The 18,351-nt window shown below is 33.2% G+C and overlaps 1 protein-coding gene across 1 annotated transcript in view; it reads left to right on the forward strand.

Annotated features, from left to right (window-relative positions):
• LOC145687511 (cell adhesion molecule Dscam1-like) overlaps window positions 1-18,351 on the forward strand; it is a 1,370,399-nt gene that overhangs the window by 1,263,489 nt on the left and 88,559 nt on the right. The window contains exon 25 of the mRNA XM_081760977.1: window positions 1,548-1,684. Within this exon, the coding sequence (XP_081617103.1) occupies window positions 1,548-1,684 (137 nt within the window). The remainder of the gene's footprint in view (window positions 1-1,547; window positions 1,685-18,351) is intronic.

Here is an 18,351-nt window from a genome sequence, read left to right on the forward strand (position 1 = left end):
ATAAGTACACACTGCATTTTATTGAAAATTTAACAGGTCTGTTCCGTAAGTTTTCCGCTTGTCCTTGTTCACAATATCAATTGTTTTTTTTTTTTTTTTTTTTTTTCGAAAATTTCACTAGGTTTCAACCTTGAATTTGATGGCTAATAACTCAGGGACCAAAGATTTGTATAAAAACAGTATTGCATATACTTACTAAGCAAGTCAAGGTTTGCCTACATGCCGAGTTTTGTCCAGAAGAATGAGTTCTGAAGATCACATACGATATATATATATATATATATATATATATATATATATATATATATATATATATATATATATACTGTCCTTAAGATCAAAAGATATCAAATCAGGGGCAAAATTATAGGGCTAAAAGTTCAAAAATACAAATTATTCATCAAATAGAATTTGGTAAATGATGAAAATATTTTGGTTTAGAAGCAATCTTGTATGGTCTATAATAAACTTCACCTCTAGTTCAAATTGTAAAATAACTACCAGAATGTTCATTTTTCAGCGGGAAGAATAAGGTTTATAAAAAAACATTTGAAGAATATAACTAATATTTTGTAGTTTCAAAATAATTATTGATGCAAGTTCGATTTCATTGGAGTTACTTAAAACTCACCCCCGTTTCCTTCTCAGGGGTCACATGTCGTAAACATCCATCATATTGTCAGTCTAGGATACATACGAAATCTTTATACAAAATTCCGGAGTTCTACGCCTAACAATTTCGGGGATCTGAAGAAGAGCAACAAAGCTTTCAAGATTCCCTTTTCCCCCTTTAGAAGTTGCATTTCTCAAAAATCCCAACTTATTCGCAACTGAGGTACAAGGATGTTATTTCATTAAAATCTCAAAGTTCTTGTACTAATTATTTTGGACATTAAATAGCATGAATAACGTACTAAATAAAATGATCTCTCTTCCCTGGACTATTTAAACATTTAAGCTAAAGTAACACACAAATTACTTTTGAAAGAATTTTAATGAACTCCATGTAAATGCCTGCACTATGTTTTATTTTATTGTTCACCTTTCACTCTTGTTTGTTTTATTTTATTTGAGTTACCTGTTGTTGTTATATTGAGAAGTCAACCACGTTCTTACGGTTTTTTCTTAATTATTTTATTTCTGATGATATATGTACCTGTGCAGAAAAACTTTTCACTGATAAGAAATTGTTTCCATGTTCAGCATTGTTAAGACGGTTCTTTACGTAATAATGTGTTAATTCTCTGTATATTTTATTAAAGTGATTGAAAATAAGTTGGTGCTTGATTTCAATTCATTACATCCTGGTATTTGAAAAAAAAAAAATAGGATACCGGAAAGTTATATAACTCATTATTGTAATAAAATGTGTGCATTACTGTACAAAGCTAACATTGATTTCTGGAACAAATGTACTGGTCGATACACATGAAAGAAATGTAGATCACAGTACCTTAAAAGCTCTCTAAACATGCATTGAAATTAGTTTAATCGTTATTTAATTCGAAAGTAGCTCCTTCTGTCATCGCATTAGTTTCGTGTTTCAGAATATGGTGATGACATTTACCCTTACGCTACATTCCAAATTCAGAAGAACTGTGATATTTCTAGTCAAAGGGGCTTCCAGACTTTTGTCTATCATGACTCTAGACTGTTGGGAGGAGAAACGTTAGCTGGTAGAGAGGTAAGAACATATGTTACATTTTTAATACAATAGTTGATACTGCTAAGCACAAGATCGTGAAAAATATGCTAATAAAATATATTACTCTGTTTTCCTCTTTTGCAGCTTTGCTCTTGACCAAGCATAGTTGATATTTACTGAGTTTACGTCTCGTGATGCTTCACATCAATTAACTATCTACAATGGATCCAAACCCCAATTTGAAATTTTGTTGTAGTGCTTATAGGAAATATTTTTATATATAAAATTCTAATTTATGCTTTCAAAAGCTACTATAATCGATTTGAATCATCTTCAGAATAAGAATTGAGAAAAGAAGGGAAATTTCAATTACTGGTCAGTACTTAATTTAACTTTTTTTTTTTTTTTTTTTTTTTTTTTTGAGAATAGGCATATTACTCTTGGAAAACTGATGGATTTTACAAAATTATCAACCTTATAATATGCCGTATTTGACATATTATTATAGTTTAATCTCTCCTAAAAAGTGTTTTCATTCAATAACAATGTGCAAAATGACAGAATTTTAACAGTCCTAAAGAAAATACCCAAAGTCATACATGCAAGCTTTACCGAATATTTACTGATAGTACATCGGAATTGACATTTTAATTTTAGAAAAATTAAAGTCGCAATAAATTACGGTGTTTCCTAGAAGGACAATTATCAGATTTTTATGTAAGAATCATAATTCCTTAATAAGATACTAAAAGTTTTTTATACTATAAGGAAAGTGTTTCTATTGGACCAGAAGGATTGTTATATAAATTGGTATAAAGTATAATATGAAGTTGTTGGCTTTTAGTTATTTTCTAATTTCTTCACAGTATTATCCTATTAAACAACTTACTTTTGAATTACTAGTGAAATATTAATCGTTCACTAGCATTCTTCATTTATTAGAGTAGTACAATAATTAAAATTTGATATAGCATTTTATACAGAATAAAAGCACACAGTTATAATTAATGTCATTGCGATCTGATACGAAATAATTGTTTATGGTTGTTATTTACGAGATAGTTGCAACTTCCAATGGAAATCTCCTTCCATCCATTGTTGACCAGAAAAATTTGAAACTGGGATAATAGATCATAGTACATTAAAGATGAAATATATCGCATGCCTTCAGTAGTTAGAAAGTATTACGAAAACATCATCTTTAAAAAAAAATGTTACTTTGGTGAATTATTGAAATGGAGAGGAAGGCAGTATTAATTTTATATATCTTCATATTTGACGTTGCCGTTCAAAGGTATGAACTGAATGACGGAATAATCACAGCACATAAAAACGTTCTTTTATTGTTTTGCTTGTAAAATGGAAAGATTGTTAGTGCATTGCGAGAAATAATGAGTAACAAAAAATTAAAGCCATGATTTTATTAATAATATGCTGAAGTGGAAATATACATACCGTGTATTTTTACGATCCGTAATATTTACGTTTTCAGATATTTTCGTTATGTAGCCACTTTTAAATCATTGCTCTGATGCTCCATTTCTTGCAATTGTTATATTTGAAGATAGACACACGAAACATTCCATTTTATTAGCTTCAAGTATAAATTACCTGCATTTTATTTAAAATCATGTTGATCCAAAAATTTTAAAGTTGACTAATAGATTGCAAAGACAAAGGTTAGTAAAAATCTTATTTGTTATTTAATGTGTATATTACATTTCAAAAGTTATATCATGTGTTAATTGGATAGATTCTTATAAAAAAAAATATGAAGGCTAAGCATCCTAAATACATTGAACCAAGTTCTCATTTCTCTCTCTGTGTATGGCCTATGAAACCCGGAGGTTCAATGCCCTGTTCACAAAAACTCTCCATTAACTTCTGTTCTTAGCCAACTGGATCCAGCTTCTTTGTATTCCTAGTTCTGCGAGATTCATCTTAATATTGTCTTCTCATCTGCACCTAGGTCTTCCTAATAATAGTTTTCGATTACGGTCTCATGTATTGCACTATTATTATTTCTAGTGGGAATAAAATAAATATCCGGTGTCCTCTTTTCAATACATAAAATTGGGAAGAAGTAAATATCTATGTGTCTTCTTTTCAACACATACCATTGGGAAGAAATAAATATCAATGTGTCTTATTTCATCATTCTAATTAAATCAAATGACCTGTACAAGGATTGAAGTACACACAACTTATATTAAAGTAATGCTATTTGCGTGAAAGTGGTATGATGATGACTGCTGTTGGAAACTTGAATGTAATTGTAGAAATGAATTTTTATTATAGACTTAAAAGAAAAAGGTAAGAACACTCAATAAATAATTAGAACCGTTTGATGAGACATTGTCTGAATATATTACGCATTGGATTTTTCAAGCTCATGATTTGCCACATCGTTCACTTATAATTAATTATAATTGTATTTAGGAAATTTTCTGCAACATTACTGCTTAATATACTATAGTCACCATTATGAGTCGCAATATTTCCCAATTTTAGTGCATAAACATTTATTTATTTTATGTTTAGTCTAAATTCTAATCTATATGTTTCGTTACCTTAAATATCTGTGCAGCTTATCTCAGTATTCCGTTATAAGTGCTGGTAACTGATATACTTTCCTGTCCGTTTATAAACTAATAAATAAGGTTAGTTTATTTTATGGTAAATTATTATTGAATAATATATCATTAGTGAAATGTCTTAAAATATGTTTGAGGATAATGGCAAGATTGAATATTTAAAAGTAAGTAAAACACTCAAGTAAGTATTTAAATTAAATTCTTAGTCGATTTTCGTGAAAATAATTCTGGTCGAACGTAAACACTTCCCTTATTATTCTACTATTGAGTATTTATTTTTGTAAATAACAATTAAGGTATCTCCAGATCAAGAATAAGCCTCAAGATTTAATAGTTCTATCAGTTAATAGATACATTGTATAACATTTGTAAAATCATAAAGTTGAAATTATTGTCTATTGGTCTTCAGGTTACTGTAACGGTTTATAACATGTTAATACTTAACTCATTATTCGTTCTTTCAATTAGTTTCATAACAAAGGTGAGTTTTCATTAAGAACCAATTATCAATTTTAAAACCTCTATCGTATTGCCATAAATAAGCAGCAAGTATATTATAAAGTAAAATTAATATCAAATTCTGGTTTATGTCAACATTCTAAGAACATCTGTTGTAGAATAATTTGAATTTACTCTCCGTTCTACGTATAGCAATGTTATAATTTACGTGTTCATTCATGTTTCAAATTATAGTGTACATAACTGAAGAAAATCCTCTTTTTAAGGTTGTCGTGCTCCCTGTGGTACAAAGTATGAGTTCAAGTTTATTGTTACAATAAATATGGTAATCACAATGAATGATGTTAAAACTGTAACAATGAAACTGTAAATAATTGACTCAATCGGAAATGAAAATTATTTTTATATTACTTGCAGTTCCGGAAACGTTACTTACACATATTTCCTAGGAACTATTGGCCTTTCCTTATCAGCTTTTAGAAATACAGTTTACTAAATCTCGTATATTACAATCTAGATAAACTGTTTATATATTTGTTCGAAATCCACTGTACCTATGAACTACAGTTTCCAAGAAAAATACAGTGTATAAACTGTACTGTACGGTTAACTTTCATGAATTGCAAAAAGTTGTTGGCCAAAATACTATCAACATGACGAAGCTTTTAAAATGTACAAAATTATGGACATGAAAATATTGTGATACTATATGTGCTCAAAACATCTTGGAAACCATATATTTTCTCCCAAACCATAAATAAATATTTTTGTCTAGATAGACAAAAATCTTAATTTAGTATTTGTCGTAAGTTGAATACTTCAATCCTTAATATTCATACGTAACTAAAAATGTTCATAGAAATTGAAGGCTTTTTGTATGAAGACCACTTTCTTCATACATTGTGTTCTTGAGGAAAATGACAGAAACTTAAAACACAATAGTTATTTGAAGAAATCTATGTACGTAACGCAAAATATTTTAACCTACCTTATAATTAATAAATGGCTGTGAATCGTGAATCATTTTTATTTTTGTGCAAAACAAAAATACTCCAAGTAGTTTAAATGTGATATGTGTTAGTTAATCTTATCCAGTAGAAAAGTTTTCTTCAGAATATTCCAAATTTCCACGAATAAGTAATTTCTAATAACTACACACATCTTCGAAGGTGATTCTTCTTTAGAGTGCTCATTTTTCCTTGAGTAGGTTACCACAAAAATGCATAAATGTGGAAATGAAGAACTTCAATCTATTGTCATATTAATATATTGAAATATAATCGAATGTCCGGTCTACGTTACAGTTTTTCGGGAAAATGTTGATCAGAGGGTCACTGAAAATGCTTATTTGTAATCCATTTAATTAATCCTTAATTCTGTTACATTAAGTTTACATTAACCGTATATATATATATATATATATATATATATATAAATTCAGCAGAAAGTTATTCAGTTTTCTAAGTAGAATATTTCAGTGCTATTTTGTCTTCTCTGTAATTGACACACAGTCATTTTAAGCTTTCTTAAGAGACTGAGACATAATTTGCTTTAAATAGAACTATTCCATGTTGTATTTGATGGAAGTTCTATACCTGAAGCAAAAGCTTTATTGAGTGCATTTGACTAGATTTGCTGAAAAGTAGATGGGTGCACAAATACCTATTAACAGTCGACAAGTGTGATGAAGATTACATACTATGGGCGGTAACAACGAACACTGGCGAGTGCTTTTTTAACTTTTTCTTTAATAATATAATTTCTTTAATAAATCTGTGCGTAATGTTAAACATTTCTAATAGAAACACCGAAAGAAATAATGCTGAACTTCCTTAGCTCTTGACAACACACTAACCATTCAACTTGTCCAGTAACAGATAGTGCGACAAATATAATAATGACATATTACTCATTTCGGGAATTGGATCTGCAGGACCAAATAAACAGATTGAATTAGGGGAAGTTTATTTTTATTTTTTCTTTTATCGATATCCATGATATTCTATGATATTCAATAATTCAACAAAAAAGGAGTGGGAATAAGAATAGTTCTAAATGCCTTATAGGTTTTGGAGCTACAATTTCCAGCAAAATAGAAAATTTTAAAGCGCACCTTTAAATTAAACTTTAATAATTTTATTTTTTGTTGTTCGTTTTCCTATTTAGATAAATAGACGAGCATTCCAAATCTATAGAAATAAATTTTGAGAACGGCCTAAAACTTATATTTAGAAAGTCTCGATCTCTTGGAAAAATTATAATGAGCATTTGAATTTTCGTAATTGTTAATATATTTGTGACTTCTCAAAATTAAACCTGTTGTGAATATCTCATGGAAACAATTATTAATATATTTATACTTCTATATGCTCAAAGTAGCACAGGTCAATCATTATAAACTCTGGTTTAGTCACATGTTAGACCAAAGTGATAAGAGTTGAATGTTAGACAGGATATACTGAGATGTTTTGATATATTTATAATTAACATAAATTGTAATTACTTTCTTTTCGTACATATAATCCATAATTTCTATTTTGACTAATCTTTAAAATTTGGAAGTTATTTAAATAAAATTACCAATATACTGTACGTCATTCTTATTCAACTCATCAGTTTAAAAAATGTGATCGAGAATATGAAACTTCTAAACTTCTTTATGATTTTAACTGAATGCATTTCTAGAAACATGGCCTATTTTACGAGATTCATGTATGATAATACGATACATGTGTGCTTACTACGGGTTCCAAAGGGTCTCATGTAGAAGAAAACTTGTTTGAATGTATGTCTGATACATTCTTCCAATTTTCTGAAGTAGTCCTATCTGGTCATTCATCGGAAATCTTTTCCGTGCAGGTAATTGTAAATTCTACAGCTAATTTGTTAACTTTAACCCAATAGTTACAAAATTCATGATAAACTAAAGTTGAATTAGATTGATTAATCGAAATTTAAAACCTTTTTCCAAATATCGATGCTATATAACAGAGACGTACTGCCTCGAAAAGTGGAATCCACATTTCTACTCCAGTTTTTATCTGAAGTATGTAGCTCTAACGGCGATCGAAGTCGGGACCACATGCACAGAAGAAATGTACGTGTAGTAGCCACTTGGCCACAAGGAGACACTTTTATTTCGTACGATATAAATCTATTATCATGAAAAAGCCAGAAATTTATTATCATCAAAACGTCATTGCTTAATGTAATGAACTTTTAGTTTGAAAAATAAGTTACACTATTGTAGGTCTCGTATGCAATATTATATAAGGCATGATAATGTTTTCTTCCTACGTAGGGAGAAAAAGCACTTGGCTTGGCTTTTCATTTGTGTAAGCTTTGTGTATACAATCAATGAATGCGTTTCTTATTATTCTTTCCAACTTCGGTTAAAAATATATTTTTTCAATGAGTGTTGTAATTTTTCATGAGAAACAAATAATAGCAAAACAGAAAGACTTTAGTTTATCATGTGTCGTTAAAAACTCTTGAGGAACATAGTGATCTTTTGCCAGCAATTCTTCGCAAATTAAAAAATGTAACAATGTTTATGGTTTCAATATTATTTTATTAAAAATAACAACGGACAAATATAATCTATATTTTTCTGTTCGTTGTCATTTTGGTTCATAAACACTCAACAGAGTGAATAATGTGAAATTTATTATTATATTACTGTTCGGACGTATATTTAATATTTCCATCATTAACAATCAAAAGTTAATCGAATTGAGTTTTATTATTTTGTGATAATAAAACCAGAGCTATCTGATGAAGCTAGATACTCTTCACTCTCATTGATCAGTACGAGGTCCACTGCAATTAACTATATTTGCTCAAATACATATGAAAATGAAATTTGATTAAAAAGTCAGTAGTATCTGCAAATGGTTACCTACGTCGTACACTTACTATCTATTTTCTTACTGTGAATGTGCGTATGTGATAAATTTTATGCAAAGTATTTGTCAGTTTATAAAACTTCATATTTTCATTACATGCAAAACCTAAGCGTTTTCTTGTACTAACCTGCATATACAATCAAAGTGAGAAAAATACAGCTATGTCTGTAATTTCCAAACCTAACAACTTTGTAAACAGATTTTTAGTTACTCGGCTAAGAAATTCTTTCTCTGGTAACTAAGAGAACATCAATATTGTTATTTTAAATTCAAGGAGGATGTTATCTTCCAATTTGTTACATACTTTTAAGATGTACCTTAATGTTGTAAAAAAAAATCCTCTATGAATATTTTAGATTGTAAATAAAGATTTTAGTGTCAGTGTTGTTTATCATTACAGAAATTATATTATTATTAATTGCATAACATTAATTATAACATTGTTTATAATAACAGAAGCTATAATAGTGTTAACTACAGAGTATTAATTATATCGTTGTTCATCATTACATAAATTATAGTGTTGTTAATTGTACAGTGTATGAAAAATGCCTCAAAAATGTTGACAACAACCATTATCCGTTCAAGCAGAACTCAGATGCAGGTTAGATGTGGATTGGAGGCCCGAAGCAGATTATGGTAAAGGAAATTGTGGTAGCAAGAAAAGTCAAGTCATATATAGAAAAGTAGTGTAAAAATAAATTATAGTATTTGCAGTGATAATAAGATAATATAAACGATGCATTAATTACCAACGTATTAAATGACAGAAAACTTCAAATGCTATATATACACAAGCTGTTGCTCGAAGATAGATTGATAAAAGGAAATGAAACATGGAATTTACAGACAGAACTCATAACTAGAAATATTAATATTTTTATTCTCTAAATGATATTCCAGTAGTTTATATAAATGAAGACTTGTAATTAATTATTAATCTGTAGGACAGTATATATCTGTTGATGGAAATGTCAGAGGTAAGACAATTGGTTTCTGTGAATTGTCTATACGATATAGAAAAGCAAATTGATAATCTCAATGTATAGAAGAAAATGATACCCACTTTATGCATGCTATTTTATCAATAACTTCGAAATAAATTCGCCAATAGAAGTACTTATGTGTGACTTAGGGAGTAATTCTCTATATATTATCCGAAATTGAACTCAAAGTGGACTCAATACTACTCACCCACGGTAAATCACAAAATAACGTATAACGTATAGTAACGTGGGGTGTGTGTATATACTTTTTGGCAACAGCATAAGAGACCTACAGTTAGCAAACTATTCAGACTCTCATTTCTTTCTGCATACTCACTAAGGCTGAACTATGCATGTAGTGTCTTTCTGCTTATTTGACTTCATTTCTGATGCACAAGTAAATGAATTATTTTGGGAAAACAGCTAGGATGAACGAATGTTCTAAATACTTCCAAAAACTTTGTAGATATTGTTGAAGACCAAGTTCAACCTAGAGCTGCTCACCCTACAAGTTCTAGAGATCACCAGGAACATTGTGTTGGAATATCATTATTATTGTTCCTAAGATAATCTTTCCAGTATTGAATAACAACTAATATATAAAAGCTTGTCAAAACATTGTATATTTTAAAAGAAAAAAAAATTACAAAGTAGACAAATCAAGTACATATAAAACACATTTGAATGTAACTACTAATATATTGAAAAATATTAATATAGCCTAAGTGTAAAACGAAAGCAGATTAAACAGGATATATGATATGGATTCATAGATAACCAGTCCTTTCAATTTATTAAACATTCTAATATTATTTTAATAATGAATGTAAAGTAAGCATTTATATACAAAAATGTGAAACTGCTTAACATTTTTCAGGCCTGAACACTTAAATTCATATTTGTTACAGATTCTGTTGTAACAGTAATTACCTAACTCAGATTTTAATATGCCATTGTTTCGTCATGAACACGTGAGCCTACGCCCTAGTATTTGCTATGTTAAATCAACCGCCGAACTCGAGACAAGCTTCTACTATGAGTTTAGTAACAATATTGCCTCTATTTGGAAGAGAACACAACTTATCGTGTACTATGTTGCTCCTAGTGTGATATATATAAAGGAAACGTGTCACAACAAATTTATTTAGACGACTTTATACGGGGACGGACTATGATCTAACTTGAGAAGAGTCACTCAGTAAGTAATATCACATGACACTCAGGTTCTATAGTGTGATTTCAAGACTTTTGTTGACAATCCAGCAAAACCATCTGACACTTCAGTTCAGACTACGCTCGTAATATACAGTGGTTGCAGATGAATTTTATTTTATTTTTTTAAAGCTACCCAATGCCTCCTACATAGCACAGCAGGGTAACTGATAAGAGATATTTAAGCAGACATCAGCGCAAAATTTACCAATGAAGAATCGTGGCGCAGTAACTGCGAGAAAAATAGTTGTACGTACTCCCGGAGATCGCTCCGATACATTCCATTGACTACAACTAGAAGCAGAAACAGAATATGTGTTTGAGCATTGTTCCGCAAATCTCGCATTGCACATGGTCCTGGGCAAAGATTTCTACCTATTTCCCTCAGATCTCCATGCATTTATTCTATATGGAACATGGAAAATTTATTTTCTGGCTCCTAGCATTTGCGAGAGATTATCTACCAGGGTTATGGGAACAAAAGATAAAGGAACAGTGACTAATAGCATTAATAAACTTGAAGGGCACAGGTGGATAAAACCCAGGGAGCTAGGAAAATAATCCCACTCGAGATTCCTAACATGTGGCAAAACTTCTGAAGGCCGAACAACGAACAGCAGAAATCCAGATGCCCTCCTGCTGATAATCAAGTTGGTCTGAATTAGGTCCACTGTAGGACATGAATAGGAATTTGATTCCCGAGTACTGGAACCGAGTTGGATTCAGTGCTCGGTATTCGTACTTATTTTTGTAAATTGCCAAGGTTGGAAGGATGAGATTGAATTTATAATATCCACATCATGTACATGTATCTAATTAGCTATCCATGCAAACCTTGTCACAGAAATAGCAGATTGTACATTTTAAAGATCAACTGTCCCTCTATTGGACTTTATTGGCTTCAAGCGTCGAGGAAAAGAACAGCACTACAAACAGATGACTGTAAGCTCATATGTGGACTTACATTCTCAGACACCCAATCATAAATGCCCCATGTATCATTTAAGGTAACACCAGCTGACCGTCACCATCTTGCCACATCAGTTCAGCATCCCCATCCTGTGGTCGGTCAGTGTCTTTTAGAGAGCCAGCTGAAGGTGCCCGTCGCCAGAAGTCCCTCCCTTCTTCTGCGTCTTCTTTCCGTCTAAACGACGATACCTGTATTCATAGGAACCCATTGTGGACTTATATTCTCAAGTAATATAAGCAAAATCTGTCATAAATTGTGTCTTTCACCGCCGTCGACTGCTTGAAATTGCAGTTTCCATATCCGCTGGGGTTGACTTCCTCGTCCTGAAGTCTGTATGTAATAGGCTACCAAAATAATAATTATTATTTTTTGTTGTTGTTGTGGCCACAAGTGAGTAATTTAAAGTAGTTCTTGTTAATTCAGATATTGTCAAATCACCTAAGGAGATCGTTATTACAGGTCCAAAAACTTTGCCAATGGGCGCTTTCGTTGCAGACTTTAGTTGCTCTCTCTCTCTCTCTCTCTCTTTCTCTCTCTCTCTCACACACACAGAGATGCAAAAAATCAATCTTAATCTGGTATTGAGTGAAATCAACAGGTAGTCAAAAGAACCTCTTCAAGATAATCCTGCTCGATTATACCACAGAAGAATCAATATATGTGGAGAATATCGTAAATGACTGTGGACCAGCGAGGCGAATCTAGGTTTGTTCTCTAAAGAGTGAACCACTTGCATATTCATGATAGCGACTCTTTGATGAAGTAAGCCATAATTTCCTGATATTTCGTGGGCTCTAATATTCATGAATAATGTGCCTTAGTTCCACGACGAATGGGAGTTATTCTGCAGGCTAAGGTAGTGCCACACAGTATTAACAAGATGAATTTTAATTTTCTTCAGATGTTTTTGCTATTTTGATAACAATGTGAACTTGGAGGTGTGTGAATCTCAGTGCCAAGCGCTGTGAACTAACTCAACCACAGAAAATATTGGTTTCGTTCACCTGACTTCAGTCATTTCAAAGACAAAAGAAAAAAATGAAAAATACACTACCTGCACGTCAAAGTATTCTCCAGCTGCAGTCACAATACTTTTGCTGTTTTTCAGGCAAAGATTGGGTTATATGGCGAAACAAGTCTGGACTTTTTGCCATGCGACAAAGTCCTCAATCATACGTTACACCGCTTGGTATTTAAGAAAGTCCTTATTGCTAACAAGTGATAGAGATGGCAGAGAAAGTGGTAGTCGGTGGGGGACACACTTGGAGAATAAGGATGGTGAGGAAAGGTTTCATATTGTCACTCATGGAGAGGTTGTATTCCCTCCCTTGAACGCCGTATGGATATGATTTGTCGTGCAACACGATGACACAATGCCAAGTAAACACTGCTAGATCTTAAGGACAAGCTTGAGAAACATTTCCTGGAGTTCAGGACTGTAATGATCCGCAGTGATGCTTTTCCTTAACAGAGAAACACGTGGTAGATCAACTCCACCACAGGCAACAATATAAGGGAACAATAACTTATCCGTTTGCAAGGGCGGTTTTTGAAACCATTTTGGCCTTTGATCACATTCCAACCACTGTTCTAGACCATTTACAATTTTCGTTGCAGATACGCTTTTAATTAGAAGTAACAATCCAATGGAGGAAACCTTTCCGGGTATTTTGCACACTCAAATAAGTCAACACATTCCGACAGCGATTCTTGTTAACCAGTGTCAACTTACATGGCATCTTTAAGTCCAATGGTTTTACTAGCCAATTGCACAGAGCCACCGTAGACAGCTGTACCGTATACATCTAACTCGACTTACAATTGCACGAACATTTTTCGGAGAATCAACTTACATGGGATTTTTGAGGAATTCTTCAGAATATCATATTGGTCGGTATCTGTTGGGCCCATTTCTCAATGTTACTTCACTGTCATGATATTGTACAAACCAACGGCGTATGAAGCATTCATTCACCACTCCTAGCCTATATGCACTCTTGACAAATTTATCGGCTTGATGTGCAGAGTGTCCCAGTGTGAATTCGTAAAGGAAAATCGTTCCCATTCTGTGTTCTCCATTTCGTACTTTCACACTACTGTGTTCTACAATACAGTGTCCCCTGAATGACTCGGTACCGCGACTATTTTCTGAACATCATGCCGGTCTGAGCCAAAGTTCGTGACTTCGAGTCGTACGCGTGACCTTGTTCTTTTCATTGGTAAATACAAACGGAGTTTTCTATGCAGACTTAAAATCTAAAATTTCAATCGCACCAATGCAATACAAGTATCCTTCTGTAGTGAAATTAAACTTATTACTTTTCTTTGTCGATGAAATATTAGTGAGGGAATATCTTATTGAAATTTTAGTAATTGTAGGTAACTTACTGAAAACAAAAATGGAAAAAGAGCATTGAATGGAAATTAGAACTTTCTTTCTTTCTTTTTTCTTTTTTTTTTTGGGGGCCGCGGTGGCTCAGTGGTAGAGCGTTCACCTCTGGTGCTAGGGGTCTCGGGTTCAAACCCTGCTCCCGCCAAGTGAACCTTGTGGTGGACAAACACCGTGTGCGTGGGTTTTCTCGGGGTTCTCCCGTTTCCTCCCACTTTCTTCATTCCACCATTTCATTCATTACTCATTATCACCGTCTCCTTTAGCCTAACCCGCATAACCGTGGGACGTAAAACTCAAAATTTCATTTCATTTTTTTTTTCTTTTTCTTTTTCTTTTCTTCTTTTTCTTTTACTAAATTATTAACAAGCTTATTTTAACTCTTGAAGAGTAAGAAGCAAGGATAATTGGGTGGGTTGGCTGCCAAGTGGTATAAGTCCAAAATGCCTGTTTTACGGGAGAGCAAATTGAAAGTTCCCAACGCGATATAAATTCAGAAATGTGTATTTCTTCAGGAAGATAGTGTTCAATAATGACTTTGATCTATAATATCGTAAGCACATCGCAAAAGTCTATTTTGCAGCAGTTTCATGTTCGTCAAAATTATAGGTTGCAAGATCATGACATGACGAATGATGGTATTTTTGTGGAAAAAAAGAACTACTGTGAAAATGAAGTGGGATTAAATAACAAATTGAAGCATTACCCTTACACTGGCAACGCTGTTTAATGTTAAGAAGTGGTAGAATAGAAACTGTGTGAGTAAACAATGTAAATTCTTTACCTTCTTACATCGCTTCGTCCAATTCTTCATTGTTGCGGCCAGTCTTTAAGTTAAAAAAAAGAAAAGAAAAGATGGTGACAAGAGGATATAAAATTCAGTAGGTCCAACATATCCTTTTTCTTGGCTGCTGTGATGGATCTTCCATCAGGGTATGCTGTTTCAAGTTCATGCTGAATCAGTTGTAGTGAAGGGCGCCCAGCACTGCTACGTGCCCCTTTCCGCAAGTCAAGCTCCTGGAATTCAGCCATGTCATTCAATAGTTCTTTGCAGTGGATTGATAGTACGTCTTATCGTACTTATCGTAGCGCATTTTCAGCCAGTTGATTTCACTGCCAGCACGATTCTTTTTACGTTCTGTGACAAAGTATTGGAGGCTCTTCACATTCAGAAAATCGACAGATTGCATTTCATACACGTCAAATTTATTCACGCTTCATGATTCCGTCATCACGTTGTGCCAATTACTCAGTACATACATTGTTCTCTTTCGACTGTTTTTCTTTTCTCAGTACATCCGAAATCACAATCGTTTGGTAAATATAAATGCCCTGAGACCAAACAATTTTGTTCAATGGTATCCACACTATTGTCGTTAGACAAAACATAACGCAAAAGTGCTAGGGCTACATTCAGATTTCAGGCCAGTGCAGGAATCTGACGAAATCACAATATGCCGGACAGCTGGGTTAGAAATCAACACCTTCTTAAAGTGAATGAGTAAACACGAGGTAATTTCCAGTGAGCCTCTAGATGCAATAGTTTCATACCAATAGTAGAAATATCCCTTGTTCTTCTTCATGTCATGAATGCCAAAATTGTAAACATTTATTGTAGTACGCATTGCTGACTGTCAATATTGGGAATGGAAGAGCCTTCTGAAGATCCATGGGTATCACGTACGTTTCGGGATTTGTAGCAGAAACATCACGCTTCATGCATTCACAGGCTCTCTCAGCCTTCTTTAGAAGAGCAGGATCCATTTTCTTGATTTTGTACATGTCACAAAGCTTGCACGTATCTTTTCGCGGTTGCTGGAAGTGTAATTTGAATTGGGTATTAAAAATGTGCCGATAATAACTTTCCTCCGCAGCCTCCCTATGCTCCTTAGCGCATGTTTCCTGATATAATTCGTACATCTTTCGAATGTTCAGAAGAGGACTCAAATATTTTGTTTGTGTTGTCACGTCGAGTGTAGTGAGATTCAGTAAAAGGAAAACTGTCTATATGCTGTTTAATGAAACTTATTTTATTTGGATCCATCTTTCGTGGATTAAGCTTGCATCCTCGTAAATCCTCACCGGGAACTTTGCCTTCTCTGTATTTTTTCAAAGCTCGGGACAATCTGCCGTCACTTACTACAAATGTGTGAAGAAAATATTGTTTACACGTTTCCACAGTCTTTGAGAACACATTTAAATGAAATTTGTTAACAACAGTATTAGGAGGTCGGTTACCATCACGTACGCGATGTCTAGTAACAGGTATAGCCTGAACGAGCCCACAAAGATGTGCATCTTGCTGTCCGAAGTCATCCATTTGCCAAAACGTTTCGAACACTGTATTTCGGTCATCTTCTGAAATTTTCTGCGAACACCCTTGCGGCACAAGCAGTCTACATTTCGAAATACCTTCGGCATTAATAGTTTACCAGAACGATCTTTGTATGCTGCACCACTGTTTTGCTTTTTTCGCGACCTGCCTTTGATCGCCTTTAGCATGACGACGCTTATTCGCCCGTGGAACCGCATCAACCTCATTCATACTTCACACTACCAGAAGTACACAACAACAACACAATCACAATGTTTCGCACACGACATAACACTCGAAACAGAAATAACAACAAAGAGACTGCAGCAGCGCGGACTAGCGTTAGGCGGGAGAACTGGGACTTACACAACTTGAACGCCAAGCTGCTCACTTACTTCGTTTGGCCGACAAACAACGAGCTCCATCTGTGAGCGAAATAATGAACTAGGACTCACACCGCTTGGCGAATAAGCGTAGTTGCCTGCCTAGATATATGATATGTGATGTTAGTTCATTTTTCAATTTTTATGACTTATACCACTTGACAGCTAACCCACACAATTGTAAAATAATAATCATACAAAAATTCGTCTTTGTTTACACAAAGAAGGTTTTAAAAAGGGATTATGCCACCCAGTATCTCGAAATTGACGCAAACTCTCCGTTACAATAGGCCTATATTTTCTTCTGGTCCTTAAGTTGAAGCTTATAAAGTAGTGCTGATTTTCTATAGTCGTAGAAAGCAACCATTATTAGTAATTAGAGATGTGGGTCTTCATTCTGATGGAATACACAGTACGTACTCGTTGGCATCTTCGGGGTTGGTTAGTTTTCTTAATCCATTAATTTTATCATCATCATGCGCTTCTATTTATGATCCGTCTTAATTAATCTTCAGAGCATAAGGGTGGAATATTAAACGGAAAATTATATAAAATTTTCGGGGACCGGACATTAATTAGTAAATACACGGGTGACTAATTTTTGATGTCGATAGTATTCGAAAAAAAAGTATCTGTGATATCATTTTTAAAGCCACAATTTCCCCCTGCCTTGGCCGATTACTTGGATTTATTCAAGACATTATGTTTTTAGTGATCTTTCCATTGTTGTACTTCTTCTCCACCACCTGAAAATAAAATACGTGAAGCACATAGGTGAGTAAAATAATAAAATCAAGACAATATGCACAATGCAACAACAGAATATTTCATTTTTTAAATGTTTTTTCTTCAATATCTTATTTATTCTTCGTTTCTTAATTTTTTTCCCTGAACTGACACTCACTAGTTCACGCGCACAATCGTTTATATTATTAATTATATTATTAAAGTACACACTAACATGTAAACACATAGGAAACGAGAGGTTTGAAAGTTGAGGATCTTTTTCAGATTTTTTTTTCTATTTTCGTCAGAATTCGGTTTCTACATTCGTAAATTTGTTATTTAAAGTTATTAATTTATGTTTATTTTTACATTTTATTCATTTCTTCTCTGTTCCTTTCTGTTGTTTCACGTGATTCTCAACGAACTTAAAAGTTCGTTACTGAATTCTCTATGTCTGTATGTCTTTCTGTCTGATATTTGCGATTTTTTTCAATTTTGAACCCTGCATTCGATAGAGCATCAAAAAGAAAGTGATTAAATTTTTCGCGTCACTCTTACCGTTCCCGAGATATTGCCCAAAAAATGGCAGATTTCCAGAAATTTAAGGACCCATACCTCGGGAACCGTACGTCATAGAGTGATCATATTGGTGTTGATCAATATCTAAAAGGATGGTAAATATTTTAGTACCAAATAGTAACCGGTGACCACTGTCCAACTGGACACAGGTTTGACCAATGGCCACCAATTAATATCAGTATCAAAATG

The sequence above is a fragment of the Thermobia domestica genome, chromosome 6 (assembly GCF_964235325.1).
Source record: "Thermobia domestica chromosome 6, izTheDome1.hap1.1, whole genome shotgun sequence".
Taxonomy (NCBI): Eukaryota; Metazoa; Arthropoda; class Insecta; order Zygentoma; family Lepismatidae; genus Thermobia; species Thermobia domestica.